Here is an 18,860-nt window from a genome sequence, read left to right on the forward strand (position 1 = left end):
ACAGCTCCTAAAAGCCATTTGGATGAGTGACAGTCTTCAATAGACACATTAAAACATAATAGCATGTTTCTAAAGGTGTGGAAATTTAATAACCAGTTGATTTAAAAAAAAAATCCCAGCACTTTTTTTGAGAAAGGAAACCCACCATCTTTCCAGCTCTCTGATTTTTCCTGTTTATTCCATCCGTCCATCTGTATGTCTGTTTTATTACTTAAGCACAGATGCACTTTTTTTTCATTGGTTTTGGTTGTATTCCTGCCTTACATTCTTTTTCGCCATCTGTCTGTTTAGTTCTCTCTTCCTGTCTCAAAACTCACTGTCAATCGCTCTTTGTTTATTTAAGTTCTTCTTACATAAATTCCACCATCTGAATGTCAGTTTGTGTATTGGTGTTTGTTAGCTTTTCATTCTTTCAGCCTTTTTGCTCTGTACCAACTGCCTGTCTTTTTGGGCCTAGTGTTTCAGAGCGGATGGCCACCCATCACCAATTTATAGAAACTGACTCCCCCCATCAAAACTCAGAATGGCACAGTATTGCTACTGTTTCAAAAGCAGCTGGGTGTTATTTGCATGAAAAATGACCAAATAAAATATCAGAAATGATGCCAAGGTTACTGGGAGGAAGGCTCAGATGAAAACTTTTTACTCTTGTGTATTACTTGTTATGTAACTAGTGAAACAAAACGGTGGTTGTCAGACTAGCCACTTGAGCTGTCACCTTAATGATGGTCGGGAGTCCGTCATATATATAAACAACACCTGCAAATGGAAATTTGTTGTGGTTTGATGTGGGTTTTTTTTATTTTATTGACCAGATAGTCTGTCAAGATGACTTCTGACAGTAGGTACCTTTGAAGAAATGAATGCGAGATGAGAGATTAAGAATCTAAGAGATGAGAAAGTAGGTGACTGCTTTTGATGATGGAAGAAGTGTCCTTTTACGTTAATTTAATCTCAAACTGAGGTCCTAACCAAGTGGGTTTTTTGATAAAGTTAAGATTTCTGGCTGGCTTGTACAGAGTAGTTATCGATAAAGAGTGTCTGGGCTGTTCCTCCTTCCACAAGTGAATTGTCTTTGATATTTTACATGAGCGTATGTGGGGAGGTTTTAAAGTATTTCAGCCATAATTGTTCTAGTGAAAAACACATCAGTTACTTCCCAAAATAGCCTGAGAAATACTCTAGGAATTTAATGTATCCTGTCTTAACCTCCAAAACATACTGTATTTAAGCAATGGAAAGTGACTGTTGGGGAGTCTTTCAGTTAAGTAACATGTTGACCGACACAGTGAGTGTGATTTCACCAAGTGCAACATGTTCCTGGATCAACATCCTTGTTGATCTTGGAACAACATTCCAATCAACCAATCAGAATTGAGATATAACTTTTAAGAATATATCTGTTTTAGGCTTATTGTTAATCAGCTATCATTTCCCACTGATTTTAGGAATAAATTATGGGTAGGGTTAGGTTTAGGGGTAGGGATTGGGATTGGGTTAAATCTATATTTTTGGACAATAATGTTGATCCAGGATCATCAGAAGATGTTTGTAATGAATTAAAACATCCTAGTCATCGGCAAGAAGGAGGCGGGAACCGGCGGACAATCAAACAACATTTAATAATTCAAAAATAAACACAAAACAGCGCACCAGCCCCTCACGGACGACTGGTGCGCTCAAATAAAAACCAAAACACAACTAAAATCCCAGGCCTGGTCCTCTCTCGTCCTTCACTGTCGTCGCTCCAGTTTTATATCCTTGCATCTCCTACGTGGGACTCGAGACCGGCGGTGGGTCGCAGGTGTCCCTGATTTGCCCAATCATTGCCGGCCTCCCTCCTTGTTCCCACGTCCCTCGGCCCCGCCCAACTCGCCACATACCCCCATCGCCCCTCGCAGGCTGGGGGGTACCCACGAGACTGCGCTCTACTCCCCCCCCCCCCCCCTCCCTCCGGGGGGGACCGCTCACGGGAACCTGCGGGAACCTGGGGGTAGGACAGATGAGGCGAGAGAAAAGGAGATGGAAGGAGGAGCGACAAAGACGAGAGAGGGGAGAGAGAAAAAAAAAAAAATTCCGGTTCCCAGACTCACTGCTGCTCGGCCCTCCACCGGCTGGGCGATCTCCTCCGCGGTGCCTGGCGGTGGCACTCGACGGCCCTCGGCGGACGGCACGACACCCCTCCGCCGCCCGGTGGACGGCGACGGCTCCTCCGGTTTATGGCAGCCGGCAGGAGTCCCCCGTTCCCTGCCCCTCCGGATACCTTCACGGAGGCAGCAGGCTCCGGCCCCCTGGCGAACGGCGCCGACTCCTCTGCTCCCTCACGGACGGCAGCCGCCCCTCCATATCGTGGGCGGTCGGCAGCGAGCTCGCCCGTCCCCGGCATCTCGCTCCAGTCCACCGCCTTGAGCGTCCATGGCGGCATCCTCCTCGCCTGCTCCGTGGCACCGCGGATTCACCACAGCGGCGAGAGATCTTCAGCAGCGGGTCCCTCCTTCTCCCGGGCTTCGGCACCACTGTAATGAATTAAAACATCCTAGTCATCGGCAAGAAGGAGGCGGGAACCGGCGGACATTCAAACAACATTTAAAAATTCAAAAATAAACACAAAACAGCGCACCAGCCCCTCACGGACGACTGGTGCGCTTAAATAAAAACCAAAACACAACTAAAATCCCAGGCCTGGTCCTCTCTCGTCCTTCACTGTCGTCGCTCCAGTTTTATATCCTTCCATCTCCTACGTGGGACTCGAGACCGGCGGTGGGTCGCAGGTGTCCCTGATTTGCCCAATCATTGCTGGCCTCCCTCCTTGTTCCCACGTCCCTCGGCCCCGCCCCACTCGCCACAATGTTGATCCAGGAACATGTCTTACTTGGCAAATCACAGCGACCTATCTGACACAGCATCTTGTCACAAGGATTTGTGTCTAGTGTTTGACAAATCCATTTGGCCAATTTAATTGTGGCATATGTACCACAAAAAGGTCAATTTAATGTGCCAATGTGAATTTCCAAATGAATCGCGGTCATGAGAAACGCTTATTGCATCATTAAACATTTTAGACTTTTTTTAGTTTGAAATGAACTGAACTACTAAAACAAACATTTAAATGTATGAATCACTACTAATTATCACTAAGGATTGAAAGTTCTGAAAGAAGCTGAAAGTTCTTTCAAATAAATGTTGAGAAAACAATATGCAATCTGATTAGCATGACAACGGCAAAGTTAAAGGTGGATCTAATGTTGCATTTCATTTTGATATCTTTATATCTTTGCATCTTTACACACAATTTGAAGGTCGCAAATAAATTGTCTCAAAGTTGTTGTAGCTGTCGGAAATCTGGTTGTGATGAAATAAAGAAATTCAAATTCACAATGTAATGGAAGTAGCATCAGATCAGGGACTTGTTTTCAGTTGTTGAAGGATCGAGGCAGATCTGAATGCAAGTTTGTAAGAAAATGGCAGGGTTTAAATGGACTAAATCATTTGTGAAATTTGTCATTAGCGAGAAGTCTGTTGTTTAAATGGAAGATTGAGTTAATTTTCTATAAGGTGAATTTCCATTTCTATCATTGCTATCAAGCTTCTTTTTTACCTTTTTCTTCCACTTTTTTTCTCTTTCTCAGCTTGTCCATCTGGCACATATAAACCTGAAGCAGTTTCTGGAGGTGTGAGCACCTGCCTTCCCTGCCCCGACCCTCATCACACATCCAGACCTGGGAGTACAGATGTATCAGACTGTATGTGTACAGAAGGCTACAGACCACACAACAGCACATGCCAAGGTGCTGATCCTCTCTGCTCTTTTTCTGTAAACATACATCTGCTAACATTTATGTTTATAGATATGTGTCTGCATGTGTGCTCTTTTCAAACACTAAATATAATGCTTTCTCTTGTTCTCCCTACTGCAGCGGTGGTCTGTCCAGTTCTCTCTCCCCAAGAGAATGGTTTCTTCATCCAGAATGTGTGTAATAATCAGTTTAACTCTGCATGTGGGATGCGCTGTCTCCCAGGCTTTGACCTGCAGGGTGATGGAATCAGACTCTGTCAGCCAGACGGGACCTGGTCAGGAGTTCAGCCCAGCTGCAGAGGTGATGCACACCTGGATTTTATGACATCACTGGTCATGGAAAGAGGACACAGATTATTGATTTATTCATTATTTTTTTATGTTCCTTTTCTTTCACTCTTTCTTTGATTAGCTTGCCCCCTCCCTGCTCTTGTGTGTTATTTTTTGCCTCTAATTCAATCTAAGCAGAAAATGACAGTTTGTGTTACACAATTGGAAGCTCAAAGGGCCTTTAGTCACCCCATATGTTTCATCACCCCCAGAAATGCTTAAATACTGAAGCCTTTGAGTATGTCTGCATGCGTGCAGAGGGGCTCATAAAGCCATTTCTCTGCCTGTCGGCCTACCTGTTTAGATTGCTGGAAAGTAAACTTTTTTTGCCAACTGTTTGAGTGCTTACGCACTTGAACAAATGAATACAATAGGTATATGCACCTATCACACTCAGACAGATGCATGTATGAAAGTTTACCTGTTAAGAGTTCCTTCTCTTGTGACCTCAGGTCTGAAATAATTTTTTTTTGGTTTTTCTTCGTTTGTAAATAAATTACAGGTCTCAAAGTCCTAACCACAGACCTCTTGAGCTTTTTCTTTTTTTTCCTCTCATTTGCTCTTAAAATCTCTTTTCATCTCTAGTATGACCATCTTTTCTGTTTTTGTTTCTCACAGCTGTCCATTTTAGCTCAGTGTCATTCCATGGAATCATTAAAGTTTGTCCAATTCAGCAAAGTTTTAATTACATAGGACCAAACCTTCTATGCGATGCTCTAACCCCTGTCTGGTGTGTGTGGTATTTTCCCATAGTTCGCTCTTGCCCAGATCTCTCTCCTCCGCGTCATGGGGTACTGAACTGCAGTGAGCAGACTGCCCCCCACAGGCTGGAGTGTTTGGTGCGCTGTAAACTGGGCTATAGACTACAGGGCAGAGCCAGACTCACCTGTCTGGCCACCTCACAGTGGAGTGGACCACAGCCCCGGTGTGTCGGTAAGATCGCAGCTCTATTTGTGTGCATGTGTATATCACAAAGAGTTTTATGATTTGTTACTTCTGAAACATTTAAATCATGTACATTTGATCACAATGTTCAAACAATAAACGCTGTTTTGACACTCTTTTAAATGTGGTACGACAGATTGGTGTAGCAGCTTCAGTTTAACTGGAGCGCTACTTTAATACAAGTAATACCACAAAACAAACAAATGAACATAAGAACGTATGTTAAAAGAAAAAGTACAGTTTGCCAGAATGTATCATGTCTTGTGATTGCTCAATAAGCATTTTAACCGAAAGAAAGAAGAACAGCTTGTGAACAATGTCACTTAACGTTGCATTTATTTTGTAAAGTTATCCAGTGTTTACAGCTCATTATTTAACTATTAAAACTCTAAAGGGAGCTTAATTATGGTTTATTATATATGCATGTTTAAATAAACCGTCAAGACATGTTTTTATGAAAACTACCTTATGTGTAGCTGAGTTGTATACAAAGGTTTTTATTTGAGTGTGATTATTAAGTATGAAAATAAAAACTTTGCTTAATGGATAATTATGCAGAATCAGTGCACAGCAAGACTAATCGTCCTGCCGAATTCAAATGTAGTCAAATATATTTTTGTGTAGTTTTAGAAACTGTAGAAATGATCGGGAAAAAACGTCTTATGCGTTGAGACCATGTAATCCCACAAGAAGGCATAAGCTTTGTTTTTATAACTATGTCTCTGATCTCCACAAGACAGTCAATCAGTCTGATGTATCTAAATACATAATTGTAATATATTTGTGGGTTGTTTTTTCATTATCAGAGTCTCAGTGCTTCATCTCACACACACACACACAGCTGGGGCAGCCACTCTTTACCCACAAACCTACTAGTTTTTACCCACAAAACTACAGACACCTTACGCTTGGCTTCCTAGAGGTATACAAAAGCAAAAAGGAATCTGTGAACATGGCCAGTCAAAATACTGTTTTATATCTTTTATCAACTTCCATCTTGAGTAACTATATGATTTTTTTGATCTGTCCATCCCTCTACTGACTTTCAGTCAGCATTGCTTTGCTCTTCTCGATTTCTTCGATCTTTGTAGTTGTATTGTTTGGACTGATTTTCCAGGAATACCTTTGGCTCATTTAAGTATGACATGTTTTCTTGTCTTCACTGTAATTCGTTTATTTTATTTCTCTCTGTGCTCATCATTTTCTTTCACTTTGGCAGTACAGGGTGATCCAGATGTCACACTGATTTATGTGTGTGTTGAGGTTGTTTCCAAGAATTTCAAGCAGTGTGGTCAACAAGCGCTGTCACATTTCCCTTTCTTGAGATATTTGTGCATGCTCTCTCTCTCTCTCTCTCTCTCTCTCTCTCTCTTTTTCTGTCTCATTCCTTTTCTTTCCTCACTTTCTAAGAGGTACGCTGTCGTCCAATTGATACTTTGAAGCATATCCGTCTGTCTCCTCCTACCTGTGAGAAGAATGAGGTCAGTACCGGAGCATCGTGTCAGTTAACCTGTCCCAATGGTTATGGTCTCATCGGTAACTCTGAAGTCAGATGTCTGCCTTCTGGAAACTGGAGCGACAATCTACATAAAGCCACCTGTACAGGTGATTTGTTTTCTGTTTGTGTTTATAATGACATGTGAGAGTATGTTTTGTGTGTCCCTGTGCAAATACATCTACACGTGGCTGAAACATCCCTCTTTGTTCTGCTGTAATATGATGCGCTGCAATGGGACAGATGTCCTGCCAGTAAAACAGGTGCATTAAATTTGTTGCTGCAAAACTTTTAAGATGATGAACAACAGAATAAGTGGAAGATCATCAAACAAAGTTACACTATTGTGTAAAACCTAAGGATTCCAAGATCTAAAGATTTACTGGTGAGAGTAGAGAATGGTGTTTTCTGAGTTTGTGGCTCATCAGTGTCTATAGAGATTATCCAGATCCAGATTCTTTCTAGGACCTGTTAGTCTAATGATGAAGTATTTGTTTAGCTTGGAGGTGAGCAGAGGCTGTGTGATTAATAAGCTCTACTCCAAGTTGGATGTAATAATTATAGTCAGTCAGTGTTCCTCTATGCAGATGCACCAGCAAATGACTTAACAGGGAATCTAGAGTCATATCATTAAAGAAATAGACATATGGGTTTGGAACGATGTGAGGAAATCATGACCGAACGTTCGTTTCTGTATTCTCTGTTCTCAAGTATTTGTTTGGTTTGGAAGGAGAGTGCAGATTGTGTGATTAGCATGTTATACTCTGAGCTGCATGTGATAATGATACACCTCTGTAAATAAAGGTCATATTACTGCAACAACAGCTACTTCTCAACATGAATCTAGGAATGTAGATTTTACCCAGAATTCATTTATTTGGATGTATGTTTCAAACCTGTTTGACTTTATCTGTTCCAAGGAACAAATGATGTTTAGCAGCAAGTTCACACTGGTCTTTTCTATACACTGAACCAAAAATCCCATCAGCATTTTTGTCTTTATGGTCAAAGTAAATCTATCTACATACCCTTAAACTTTTGTCACTGACAAGATGGATTTTAATCAAAACGTGCATGTCTGTGCAGTAGAAACTTAAAGGGTTTCATGTCTGTGGTTGTTAATCCAAAAAGGCTGAGGTTTGACCTGTAGAACTTATACTTTCAGAAGCAATTTTGTTTCAATTAAAAAACTTCCCCCAAAAAAGATAATTTTCATCATTAACTCACCTTATGTCATTACCAAATCTTCATGGCATTCCCTCTTCTGCTGAGCACAAAAGAAGATATTTAGAACAGTTACCAATGAATATATATTATATACAATAAATATATACTGTGTATGTGTATATATAGATAGAAAGATATATATATATTATTTTGACATCAAGCTCCAACAGGGATGAAATCTTTTAACATCATAAATGTTTTACATAGAGCAAAAGATGAAAGATGAGATAGCTAGAGGTAATGAGTGACATCGTTATGGCATGTTTACATCAGTAATTGAATCAGTAATTGGTAATAGGGTTGACATTATGGAGACTTTTAAACCCTGAACTGATTTTCTCCTCTGTAGATATAGAGCCTCCCTGGATTCAGTGTCCTGGTGATGTCATCACTGAGACTGATGAACATCAGAGGTCAGCTAACGTCAGTTTGAGTGCACCCATGCTTGGGGACAATTCTGGAGATGAGGTGAGTTTTACATCAGCTCTTTAATTTTTCTTTTCTTTTTTTCCCCCCTTTTGAATCAAATACTCAGGTTTTGTGTATTTGTTTTAAAATGAGGTTTTGCCTTTCTTCCTCAGGTTGTGGTGCAGGTGACTCCTGTTCTAAACCCCATGCAGCCTTTCCCTATAGGAACTGAGTTCATAACATACACAGCAACCGACCGCACAGGAAACAAGGCCAACTGCTCTTTCACTGTTACTGTAGTTGGTGAGGTTGGATTCCATCTACAACTGTATGAGTATTGTCATTTACATGGTCATATTCAGAGCCGAGTATTAACTGATTCCATGTAATCTGGAATACGTAATCAGATTCACAAAATTAAGTACTTGTAGTTCGATTAAATTAAATTTTAAAATCCTCGGAATCACTCTTATATTGATTACATGATTATGTATTATTTACATGATTGCATATTATTTACACAATGGCAGTAAATTATTAATAATTTATTGATTCTTTCTAATTCCTCTTTTTCATTTTTTAAAAAGTACTTTCTAAAATAGCCTGCCACTTATACAGTATACACTCAGAAAATCTTCCAGTTTTGTGGACATTCACACAAAGACCAGTCAATAGTCAGGTGGCCACACAGCATTTGACCACTGATTTACAAAAATAATATCAGGTTTGAGAAGTGTTTTAACATTATATCAGCTACTGATGAACACATTATTTTTTTTTTAATTATCAATCAGTTGGTTATTTAAACATGTATTACTATGTCATTTGGGAGGCTTTTGTCTTTCAAACACATTAAAATGCACAAATTCATGTTATTTCATTTTTACATGTAATGCAGGAATTCCCAAACTTTTTTGTCATCTGAACCTCTTTCCCTTTAATAGATTTACTTGAAGTACCCCTGAGATTTTAAAATAAATATTTTAATAATTAAGTATCACAGTATTTTCATTTCAATATTATACCATGTTCAACCTTTTGCAATATTATTCTGTTCTGTACTCTGTTTCATTAGATACGGAACCCCCTTTGATTGACAGATGCAGATCTCCACCCACCGTTAAGGCCACTGGGGAAAAAACTGCAGTATACTGGGAAGACCCTCAGTTTTCAGACAATTCTGGTAAATATATGTTTACTTTATAAGAGAGTGAAAAAGTCAAAGAAGTGTTTAAAGGTGCACTAAGCAGAATTAAAAAAATGCATTAATTATGATCCATTAGAATTTTGTGGCGGTATTTGTGAGACACTGCACTGTGCCTCTCCTGTTTTGACATAAAAGCTATTTGATAATGTTGCTATTGCCTTACTGACTGCTATCTGTAACTCAACAAATTATTAGGCATTGTTGTGATGTCATATACTGTAATTATTGTTTACTAGCAACCAAGACTGAAGATGACTAAACTTGCTCACTGATTACAGCCAGTCATCTATTAGTGTATCTATTAGTTCATATACACAAAAATACATCATCTTCCCACAGGGAGTCTTCTGCTGCAATTTAACATGATTTTTAGCTGTTTTAATAAATATATACATCAAAAAGAGTAACAATGTCAATTGTTGGGCTATGTTTATCATGTTTATACTTTATTTTATGTTCAGATAAAATATAATACAGGTCCAGGAAACTGTAGGCCTTACTTGAATGAATGAGAAATGAGAAAATTAATCTTCAGGAATTGACGTTTGGTAGAACCATCACAGAGAGGCTTTGACTCAGGACACCTGAGGTTGAATGTGGTTGAATGAACTTTTAGTAGCTGCAGGGAATGGAAATGGTTTGATTTATGAACATTTTCAGAACTCTGTGAAGGAAATGTTTTCCTACAAAAAATATGTTTTGTTTTGTATTTAAGATAATTCATTTTGTTCTTAACCAGTTCGGACGTGAATACACAGACGCACACACACACTTTTCCAGAGAGAAGTTCCAGGGCTATTCCAAACTGTCTGACATATGTCTGGGTCTGCCGGGTTTTGGAGGGAGTTTTGTCTGTGCTAAAAATAAACCTGTGTCAGGGTGTGGGCATGGAAAAACAAAACATGCTGATGTTGGGGCAGTGTGGTGTGACGTCGACAAGAAGCCTTAGTGTGGTCCAAAAAAACATATTTTAGTGGATATTTGTATGAGGGTTGTGGGTACTGATATGTGCATGCATGTGTGTGTGTGTCTTTGAGTTTGTGAAGTGTATATGATCCTTGAAAGACTGTTGTCTGACCAAAGTGTAGCACCCTTAGTTCTGTGCCATTAAACAATCTAGCAATTACTTTCCTCTGGCACCAAGGCCTGTTATTCCCAGGCCTCATGAGGAGTAGTACAGTAGCATATCATGCTTTGTAGGACTGTGTGGTTGACCAGAGCAAGTCCTTGTGGCGCTCCACATTGCTCCCTGTGGTAATGCCTGTGAAAGTACCTGTTACATCGTTGGCTAATGCCAGATTGCACAACTTAAGTGATCTGCAATAGGGCTGTGCGATATGGACAAAAAAAACCTATCACGATTTTTTGATCAATTTTGCGATTTCGATATTAATCACGATTTTGACACACACAGGCATGCTTTACAGTCATAAATGCATTCAGTATAAATTTGAAACATTTCCAAAATCAAAAACCAATGAGAGCTTTATCAAAAAGTTGTAACATGTCTCTAGAACAGACTTAAGTCAAAATAATCACTAAGTAAAGATGTCAAACAAAATCTAGACATTTGGCAAAAGATTATAATAAAACAATAAAATAAATCCCGTGTTCAGGGTTCATGTTTTCGTGTTCATGTTTTTTTTGCCATGCATTGGTCATAAAGCTCACTGTAGTGGTGCCTCAGGTGTTATATGTTTTGCCCAATATATTTATTGCCAATATATTTATATATTTATTTCTGCATTGCTTCTTATGATTTTCTAAAAAAGTGTTGGATTGTGCTCCGTTCTCGCCGACACACACGGAATTATCATGAATCCATTTTCTGCAACAAAACAGCAGCGCAGATTACAGTTCACTGGATTGAGCACGTTTTTATGGACACTACATATTTTAACGTCTGTAAACAAACATTTTTACTTAAATATTAGTAGTGCCATTTTTCAGGTGTACTCTAAAATAAAAGGGTTATTTTTCTTAAATACTTAATTTCTGTCATCAAACTTTTAAGTAAGATTAGGCTTAAAGTAATGTCAACCGTTTTTTTTTTTTTCTCAAATATTTTGGTGGGTCGTGAAATAGATTAAAATTGTCTAGGTGGGTCGTGGAATGGAAAAGTTTGGGAACCACTGTTCTAGGGAATTGTGTGCTTCTAAATTTGTTGCAACATTTTGAGGAAGGCACTTTTCTGCTCAAGCATGATGATACCCCATCGCACAAAGCAGAGAGACTGAAAAGTCTGGTGTGTAAGAATTCTCTAGCCTGCACCAATGTTCCAACATCAAGTAGAAAAACTTTACAGAACTGTGTAAGCTGTTGTAGCTGTAAAAAGACAGATTAATACAGATGTTTTTTCTTTTTTTTTTTACAAATTAGCTATACATGCACAAATTGACGTCCTCATACTTTTATATAACATTACATGTAGTGTACACTAGTGTACCAAAGTTTGGGGTCCGTATGATATTTTAATGTTTTTGAAAGTCTCTTATGCTCACCAAGGCTGCATTTATTTGATCAAAATACAGTAGAAGTTATATTGTTAAATTTAAATACAATTAAAAAAAGATTCTTATTTGATATATTTTACCATTTTAAATTCCTTTGATGGCAAAGCAGAATTTTCAACAGCCATTTCACTAGTCTAGTGTCACATGATCCTTCAGATATCATTCTGATATGCTGTTCTGGTGTGTAAGAGAAATGTCTTATTATTAACATATTTTCTTTTGGTCAATTTAATGCATCTGTGATAAAGTATAATTTTTATATATAATTTTATTAATATATATATATATATATATATATATCCACACACACACATACACATATATAATCTTACTGGCCACAAACTTTTGAACAGTAGTCTATGTAATAGTTTTGCTGTTTCCTAGCCTGTATTAAGTCATTTATTTATTTATTTATTTTTCTCAGGAGCCTATTTGAATATCTCTAGTACTCACTCATCTGGAGGTGTATTTCCTGTTGGAGAAACTTCAGTGTATTACACAGCCACAGATCCTTCTGGAAACAACCGTAGCTGTGAACTCATCATTACTGTACAAGGTACTGTATGTCAGCGTGGACGTCTTATTGTTGTCATTCCGCAAAGCATGCTATAGTCAATTATTTTAGTTTTTCTTATGAAATAAAGTGTATCTGTGTGAATCTGTCTAGCAAGTTAAGATTAATGCTGTTCCTATTTAAATAAAGTTAATTCTATGGTGCTGTTTCTATCCTCAGGTTCAACCTGTGAGAAGCCATTTATTCCAGTGAATGGGGATTTCTCATGTGCCAAGACAGAGGAGGGAATAAACTGTTCTCTAATATGCAGACAAGGTTACAGTCTTACCCAGGATGCCGTGCACAGCTACTTTTGCGCCAATAATGGAATCTGGGAGCCGCCCCGTTCACCAGACAGACCTGATTGCTCCCGTGAGTATTCGCAACATTTGTCTTTCTTTTTTGCTGTACCGTTAGTAATTTCCACTTACGACTCAGACACTACACAGAAAAATCTCATTTTTATTATTTTCTTTATGAATGTGTCTCCTATGTATCTCCCATTTACAGTGAACAGAATTGCAAACAATGGCTTTAAGCCCTTTGAGATGTTGTTTAAAGCATCCCGCTGTGATGATCTTGACTTGCTAAAGTCCTTCACAGGGGAGTTTTCAACTGTTCTTAAAGATATGGTGAGATCTGACACACAAGTATAAAGACATGTACATATACTATGGCCGCATGACTTGAATTATATCTTTTTTTTTCTTTTTCTTCTTTTTTTTTTATAATCATAATTCCATAGGTCCCTAAAATCTGCAGTGGAGATGATGTCACCTGCCGACTGGAAATGACTTTACCCGGACAGTGCCTGGAGTATAACTATGATTATCCAAACGCATTTGCTATTGGTAAAAAATAACTAAAATAATTAAAACTAACTAAAAATAAAACTATTAAAAATTGTTTTTGGTAATTAAAATAAATTTGAAAACATTAAATGTACATTGAAGATTACTAAATTAATAAATAACTGAAATTAAAATAAATAAAATAAACAAAAATCTGCATTGATAAGATGGTTTGAATTTTTTTTTCCCACATATGAGCACTTTTTTCAAACAATTAAACTATCTAGTTTTTTCTTACATTTATTTGTAATTTTTTTTATAGATTAAATTAGTCATAAACTGTAAATAATTTTTTCTTCTCCTCAGGTCCTGGAGGATGGGGCAGTAATTGGGGCTCTCAGAATGGCCAGGACTATGCATATTTTGACACTGGCTTTGCTCCAGAGCACCACTTGCAGCAAGATGGTTCATCACAACATGGCTATTCCATGAGGACCAAACGCCATCGCAAAATCACTGGCCCTACCAGAGAGCAAAAGATACAAATCCATTTCAACATCACAGGTAAAATAGTGATGAAAAAATAGTTTTGCATTCAAAGCTAGTTGAATCTTCTTCCAACGCCATTCCTTCTTCCCAGCAAGCATCCCAATGCCCTTGTCGAGGAACGACTCGGCGGAAATAGTCAATCAAAGACGTTTGCTGAGGGCACTTGAGCATCTGACCAATCGGATTAAGCGGACAATGAGCAAGCAACCGTTCTCTTCCTTCCGTGTGTCGTCAGAGATGATCGTTGCAGACCCCAAATCCTTGGAGAGTAAAAGGGCTACACTGTACTGCCAGCCAGGGTCTGTTCTCAAAGGCAGGGTGTGTGGTGAGTTTGAAAATGAAATGCATGTTAAAATGCACATTCAAAAGGGCACATCTTATATATTCAGGAGTAAAAATGTGCTAATATAGATTCCGGAGTAATAAGCATTTATGGATTAGAAAACATTCTGGAAAACATTTGCAGCAAACTATTTAGCCACAAATGAACTGCAAATATACCACAAAAAGTGCCAGCCAGTTGCATATGAATTGGGAACAAACACCTTTTTGACATTCCTGTTGGTATTTGACCCATAGTGCAATGCCCAGTAGGGACGTATTTCTCCCTGGAGTATGGCGAGTGTGAGAGCTGTTGGAGAGGGTCATATCAGGATGAGGAGGGTCAGATGGAGTGTAAGTCATGCCCAGATGGCTTCTCCACTCCATACCTCCATTCCCGCAGCCTGGAAGAGTGCAAAGGTAATAAGTCAGCTTGATTCATTGATCTAAAATGATCGCTCTGTATGTTAGTTCACTAAATTCCATTCCAGTAGAAAACTGCTTATACTATAGATGGGATGTCCAAGTGTGTCTCTGTGAGTGTGTGTGTGTGTGTGTGCATGTTTCCAGCGCAGTGCCAGCCTGGCAGCTCATCATTAACTGGGTTGGAGACCTGTGAGTCCTGTCCTTTAGGGGAATACCAGCCAGATTTCGGCTCTCGGGTCTGTCTGCCCTGCCCTTCCACCACGACCACTGTCAATAGAGGGGCTCTGGATGTCAATGAGTGCGGTGGTGAGAATTATTGAATTACTGAAGAGTTATTACTAAAACACACCTAAGAATTACTTAAAACATATAAGATAAACATAAGAGATAGAAAATTACCATTTAGTTTTTAAAAACATTTGGTTTCTCTTTCTCTCCCTCTTTCCAGTACCATGTTCCGCTGGTCATTTCTCCCGGACAGGTCTAGTTCCGTGTTACCCATGTCCCAGAGATTATTACCAGCCTGAAGAGGGCCGTTCCTACTGTCTCTCTTGCCCCTTTTATGGTACCACCTCAATTGCAGGGGCCAAAGCCATCCAACAGTGCTCCAGTATGTTTCTCTACATTTATTCTTGTCATTTTATTTCCCTTTGTTTTCCTGCTGTTCAGTACACTGCTGTCCATGTTTGTCTCTTGTGCTCACAAAAAGCTTTTTTTTGTGGAGGGTGGGGAGGGGGTGGGATACAGTTCAGAAATTTAGACTGTAGATATTGCTATTTTAACTATGCAACTTATTGCAGTGTTGTTGATATATGTATATATAGTATAAATATGCTATATAGTAACAAACTCAACTTTCATCGCACAAGCTCTTATTTCAGTGTTGTTGTTTTTAACATTGTGGTTTAGCAGGCAGTTTGTTTCTTACATTCAATTTAACAGCATTAACAGTAAGTCGAAATGGGTAAGTTTTCAACTGAACTGTATACATGTATTTTAAAATGCTTATACTTAGTTTTTGCCCCGTCCATGCAGTAAATGCACGTTATTGAATAAGCAAGGTTTTCTAGAAAAATAATTCAACTGCTCAGGTAATTTCAGTGGTAGGCTAAGGCACTTATTCATGTAGATACATATTAAACTCCCACAATTCACACACTAATAGCCCGCAAATATCTTACTGACCCCAAACTTTTGAATGGTAGTGTATATGTCCAGATCTGATGCTGGATATTAATAGTTTATGCTTCTAATTTCTGCATCACTAGTGGGGCAAGTAACCAGAATTTAAAAAATAATGATTGTTTCCACTTGTCAATTCTCTGCTAAACAGCTTATTATAGGAAGGCTTGGTAAGAGGAAGTATTCTAACATAAATAAATGTTCCACTTAACCTTTAATGCGATATAAAATTATGCTTGTCCAAGACCATGGTGTGTAAAGGTTTTCTTCATTCACCACCGGAATATAAAGGTCATTTTCAGTCTTTGGGTAGGTGTGTGAACGATTTGCAATGAGAATCCAATGCACATATTGGAATTTGATTCTCTGTACACACAGGAAAAAAAGTGCCTCAGTGTGGAAAAGATGAGGATGATGAATGCCTCTGGAAAATGTTTTCCAGTTTTGACAGCAGAAATTCCCCTCTTTCACATCTTTTTTATGTGTTGTGCTTATTCTGTCTGTTTCATTTTCAAATATCTTTCTCATCATAGCTTTTTCTCTCTTTTCTCTTGGTCTGACTCAGGCTTTGGCTCTAGTTTCCTGCCTAAAGAGGAAAGTGAAACTGCAGCGCCAGAAGTTGTTTTGAGAAAGGATTATCAAGCCAGTAGCCAGGTGAGTCGTCACTCCCAGTAGTTGGTAGTCAAAACTGGAAATGAATCTTTGAATTGTGTTCTTAGTGTGTTTGGAACACATGTTGTGTCCTTTAAAGAATTTGGAACCTATAAATTTATGAATGCCTGTGCATTAAATACTAAATACCAAATATCTGATTTTAAGGCAAGATGGCACAAATTACATTTCGCAAAAGTATTGGATCATGCTGCTAATCTATGTTATAGTTCACTTGTGTGAACTTGAGAAAAATGACATCATACAGCCACTAAACAGTTATTACTATAGTTTAAATTGTACTAAAGAAAGTTTTTGTATCATTTTGTTTGAAGATGTCAACTGATTCGCTATTTTACTCTTTATGAAATGACATTCAGATATGTTTTTGGTTAATGGTTATCCTTACTTTTTGTTGGAGTCACAGCACCCCCTTCGGGCTCTTTTCTCTCCTGCAGATGTTCCATGAATGTCTCCTGAATCCATGTCAAAACCAAGGAACTTGTGAGGAAGTCGGCGTCGGATATGTTTGCACCTGTGTTCCAGGATTCACAGGTTATCATGTTCTGTAGATTTAACTCACAAGTAATATCGAAAAACCAGCTGTATTGTTCGGTCTGCTTTTGGAAAACAACGTTGTAAACCTTTATTATGGAATGATAATGCGGACATTATTCAAAAGGTATTGCAAATTGTATTTGCAATTGCATTTTCAATTTGTGGACGCATAAAATGTGACATAATCCAAACGCAAATGCAAATCGCGCATTACCGTTTTCATTTTCGATTAAGTGAACGCACAGTGTCTGCCAAATTTAAAATGGAAATGCAAAGTCCGTTTGCAATTGTGTTTTCCATATCTTACGAGCTATGAGCCTGTCATATTTAAATAGCAATATTAATTACCACATTTGCCTTTTCACTCTCTCTGTACTGTGCATGTAAACTGCCAAAACTCAAATGGAATCGCACTACCTTTTGCATTTGAATTTCCAACGTCTACACGGAAACCTGTCAATCAAGTGACAGGGGTGGGGCCATTTTATTGGGCGTGTTTGCATTGGGAAGTGAAGATCGTACTAAAATGTACCATGTTTTTACTAGGGTAAATATAAGTTAACGATAGTGTTTATAATTAAGCCACAGTAGCCACAAATGTACAGTTGTCTGAGACGTTATGAAATGTTGTTTAATATCATGAACCATAAAATATAGTCAGTGTTCTGCTATTGTTTATTTTCATAATAGGTATACACAGGCCACAAGTTAAAATGGTCACAGATCTGGTGCTCATTCAGTGTAGCTTGGTAGCTCAGTGGTTTGTGACTGTCATCTCTAATAACATACCGTCTTTTAGCGCGTGTTCGAAACCCGGGCCAACACAGGCGTTCTTTATTTTTTTGTTTACTAACTTCAGCCGCCAAACGGGCGATCATACAGTGAGGAAAATTGCAGTAGTCAAGGCTAGCTGACATGTTATCAAGTACGCTGCTGTTTGCAGAATTACCGGACCTGCGTCCTCGCAGACATCACACTCCCGAGTCGAATGCACAAAGTCTGAACTACTGAGGATGCAAGTCCGAAATCAGCGGCTGAAGTTAGTAGGATAAACAAAAAAATAAAGAACGTCTGTGTTGGCCCGGGTTTCGAACTCGGCTAAAAGATGGTATGCCATTAGAGATGACAGTCACTAACCACACTGAATCAGCACCAGATCTGTGACCGTCTTAACTTGTGGCCTGTGTATACCTATTATGAAAATAAACAATAGCAAAACACTGACTAAGTTTTTATGGTTCATGATATTAAAGAACATTTTATAACGTCTCAGACAACTGTACATTTGTGGCAACTGTGGCTTAATTATAAACACTATCGTTAACTCATATTTACCCTAGTAAAAACATGGTACATTTTAGTACGATCTTAACTTCCCAATGCAAACACGCCCAATAAAATGGCCCCACCCCGTCACTTGATTGACAGGTTTCCGTGTAGACGTTGGAAATTCAAATGCAAAAGGTAGTGCGATTCCATTTGAGTTTTGGCAGTTTACATGCACAGTGCAGAGAGAGTGAAAAGGCAAATGTGGTAATTAATATTGCTATTTAAATATGACAGGCTCATAGCTCGTAAGATATGGAAAACACAATTGCAAACGGACTTTGCATTTCCATTTTAAATTTAGCAGACACTGTGCGTTCACTTAATCGAAAATGAAAACGGTAATGCGCGATTTGCATTTGCGTTTGGATTATGTCACATTTTATGCGTCCACAAATTGAAAACGCAATTGCAAATACAATTTGCAATGCCTTTTGAATAATGTCCGCAATATCATTCCATACTTTATAGTTGCCCTATGTATTGTTATCTAATACTTTCTGTAGTTCTAAGTATTGAAATGTGTTTCAAGTTATACTTAAGACAGCTCACTTGATCCAACTAAATTTGGTTTAATAATGC

At 38.6% G+C, this 18,860-nt stretch overlaps 1 protein-coding gene across 2 annotated transcripts in view; it reads left to right on the forward strand.

Annotated features, from left to right (window-relative positions):
* LOC132103686 (sushi, von Willebrand factor type A, EGF and pentraxin domain-containing protein 1-like) overlaps positions 1 to 18,860 on the forward strand; it is a 61,285-nt gene that overhangs the window by 23,043 nt on the left and 19,382 nt on the right. For both annotated transcript variants that reach the window (XM_059508784.1, XM_059508790.1), the window contains exons 4-21: positions 3,630 to 3,788; positions 3,918 to 4,097; positions 4,880 to 5,059; positions 6,482 to 6,676; positions 8,143 to 8,261; positions 8,375 to 8,504; positions 9,277 to 9,384; positions 12,346 to 12,477; positions 12,655 to 12,846; positions 12,985 to 13,106; positions 13,220 to 13,325; positions 13,641 to 13,829; positions 13,906 to 14,139; positions 14,394 to 14,555; positions 14,706 to 14,867; positions 15,010 to 15,171; positions 16,309 to 16,397; positions 16,853 to 16,949. In XM_059508784.1, coding sequence (XP_059364767.1) covers positions 3,630 to 3,788; positions 3,918 to 4,097; positions 4,880 to 5,059; positions 6,482 to 6,676; positions 8,143 to 8,261; positions 8,375 to 8,504; positions 9,277 to 9,384; positions 12,346 to 12,477; positions 12,655 to 12,846; positions 12,985 to 13,106; positions 13,220 to 13,325; positions 13,641 to 13,829; positions 13,906 to 14,139; positions 14,394 to 14,555; positions 14,706 to 14,867; positions 15,010 to 15,171; positions 16,309 to 16,397; positions 16,853 to 16,949 — 2,718 coding nt within the window. The remainder of the gene's footprint in view (positions 1 to 3,629; positions 3,789 to 3,917; positions 4,098 to 4,879; positions 5,060 to 6,481; positions 6,677 to 8,142; positions 8,262 to 8,374; positions 8,505 to 9,276; positions 9,385 to 12,345; positions 12,478 to 12,654; positions 12,847 to 12,984; positions 13,107 to 13,219; positions 13,326 to 13,640; positions 13,830 to 13,905; positions 14,140 to 14,393; positions 14,556 to 14,705; positions 14,868 to 15,009; positions 15,172 to 16,308; positions 16,398 to 16,852; positions 16,950 to 18,860) is intronic.

Source organism: Carassius carassius, chromosome 2 (assembly GCF_963082965.1).
Source record: "Carassius carassius chromosome 2, fCarCar2.1, whole genome shotgun sequence".
In the NCBI taxonomy this organism is placed as follows: domain Eukaryota; kingdom Metazoa; phylum Chordata; class Actinopteri; order Cypriniformes; family Cyprinidae; genus Carassius; species Carassius carassius.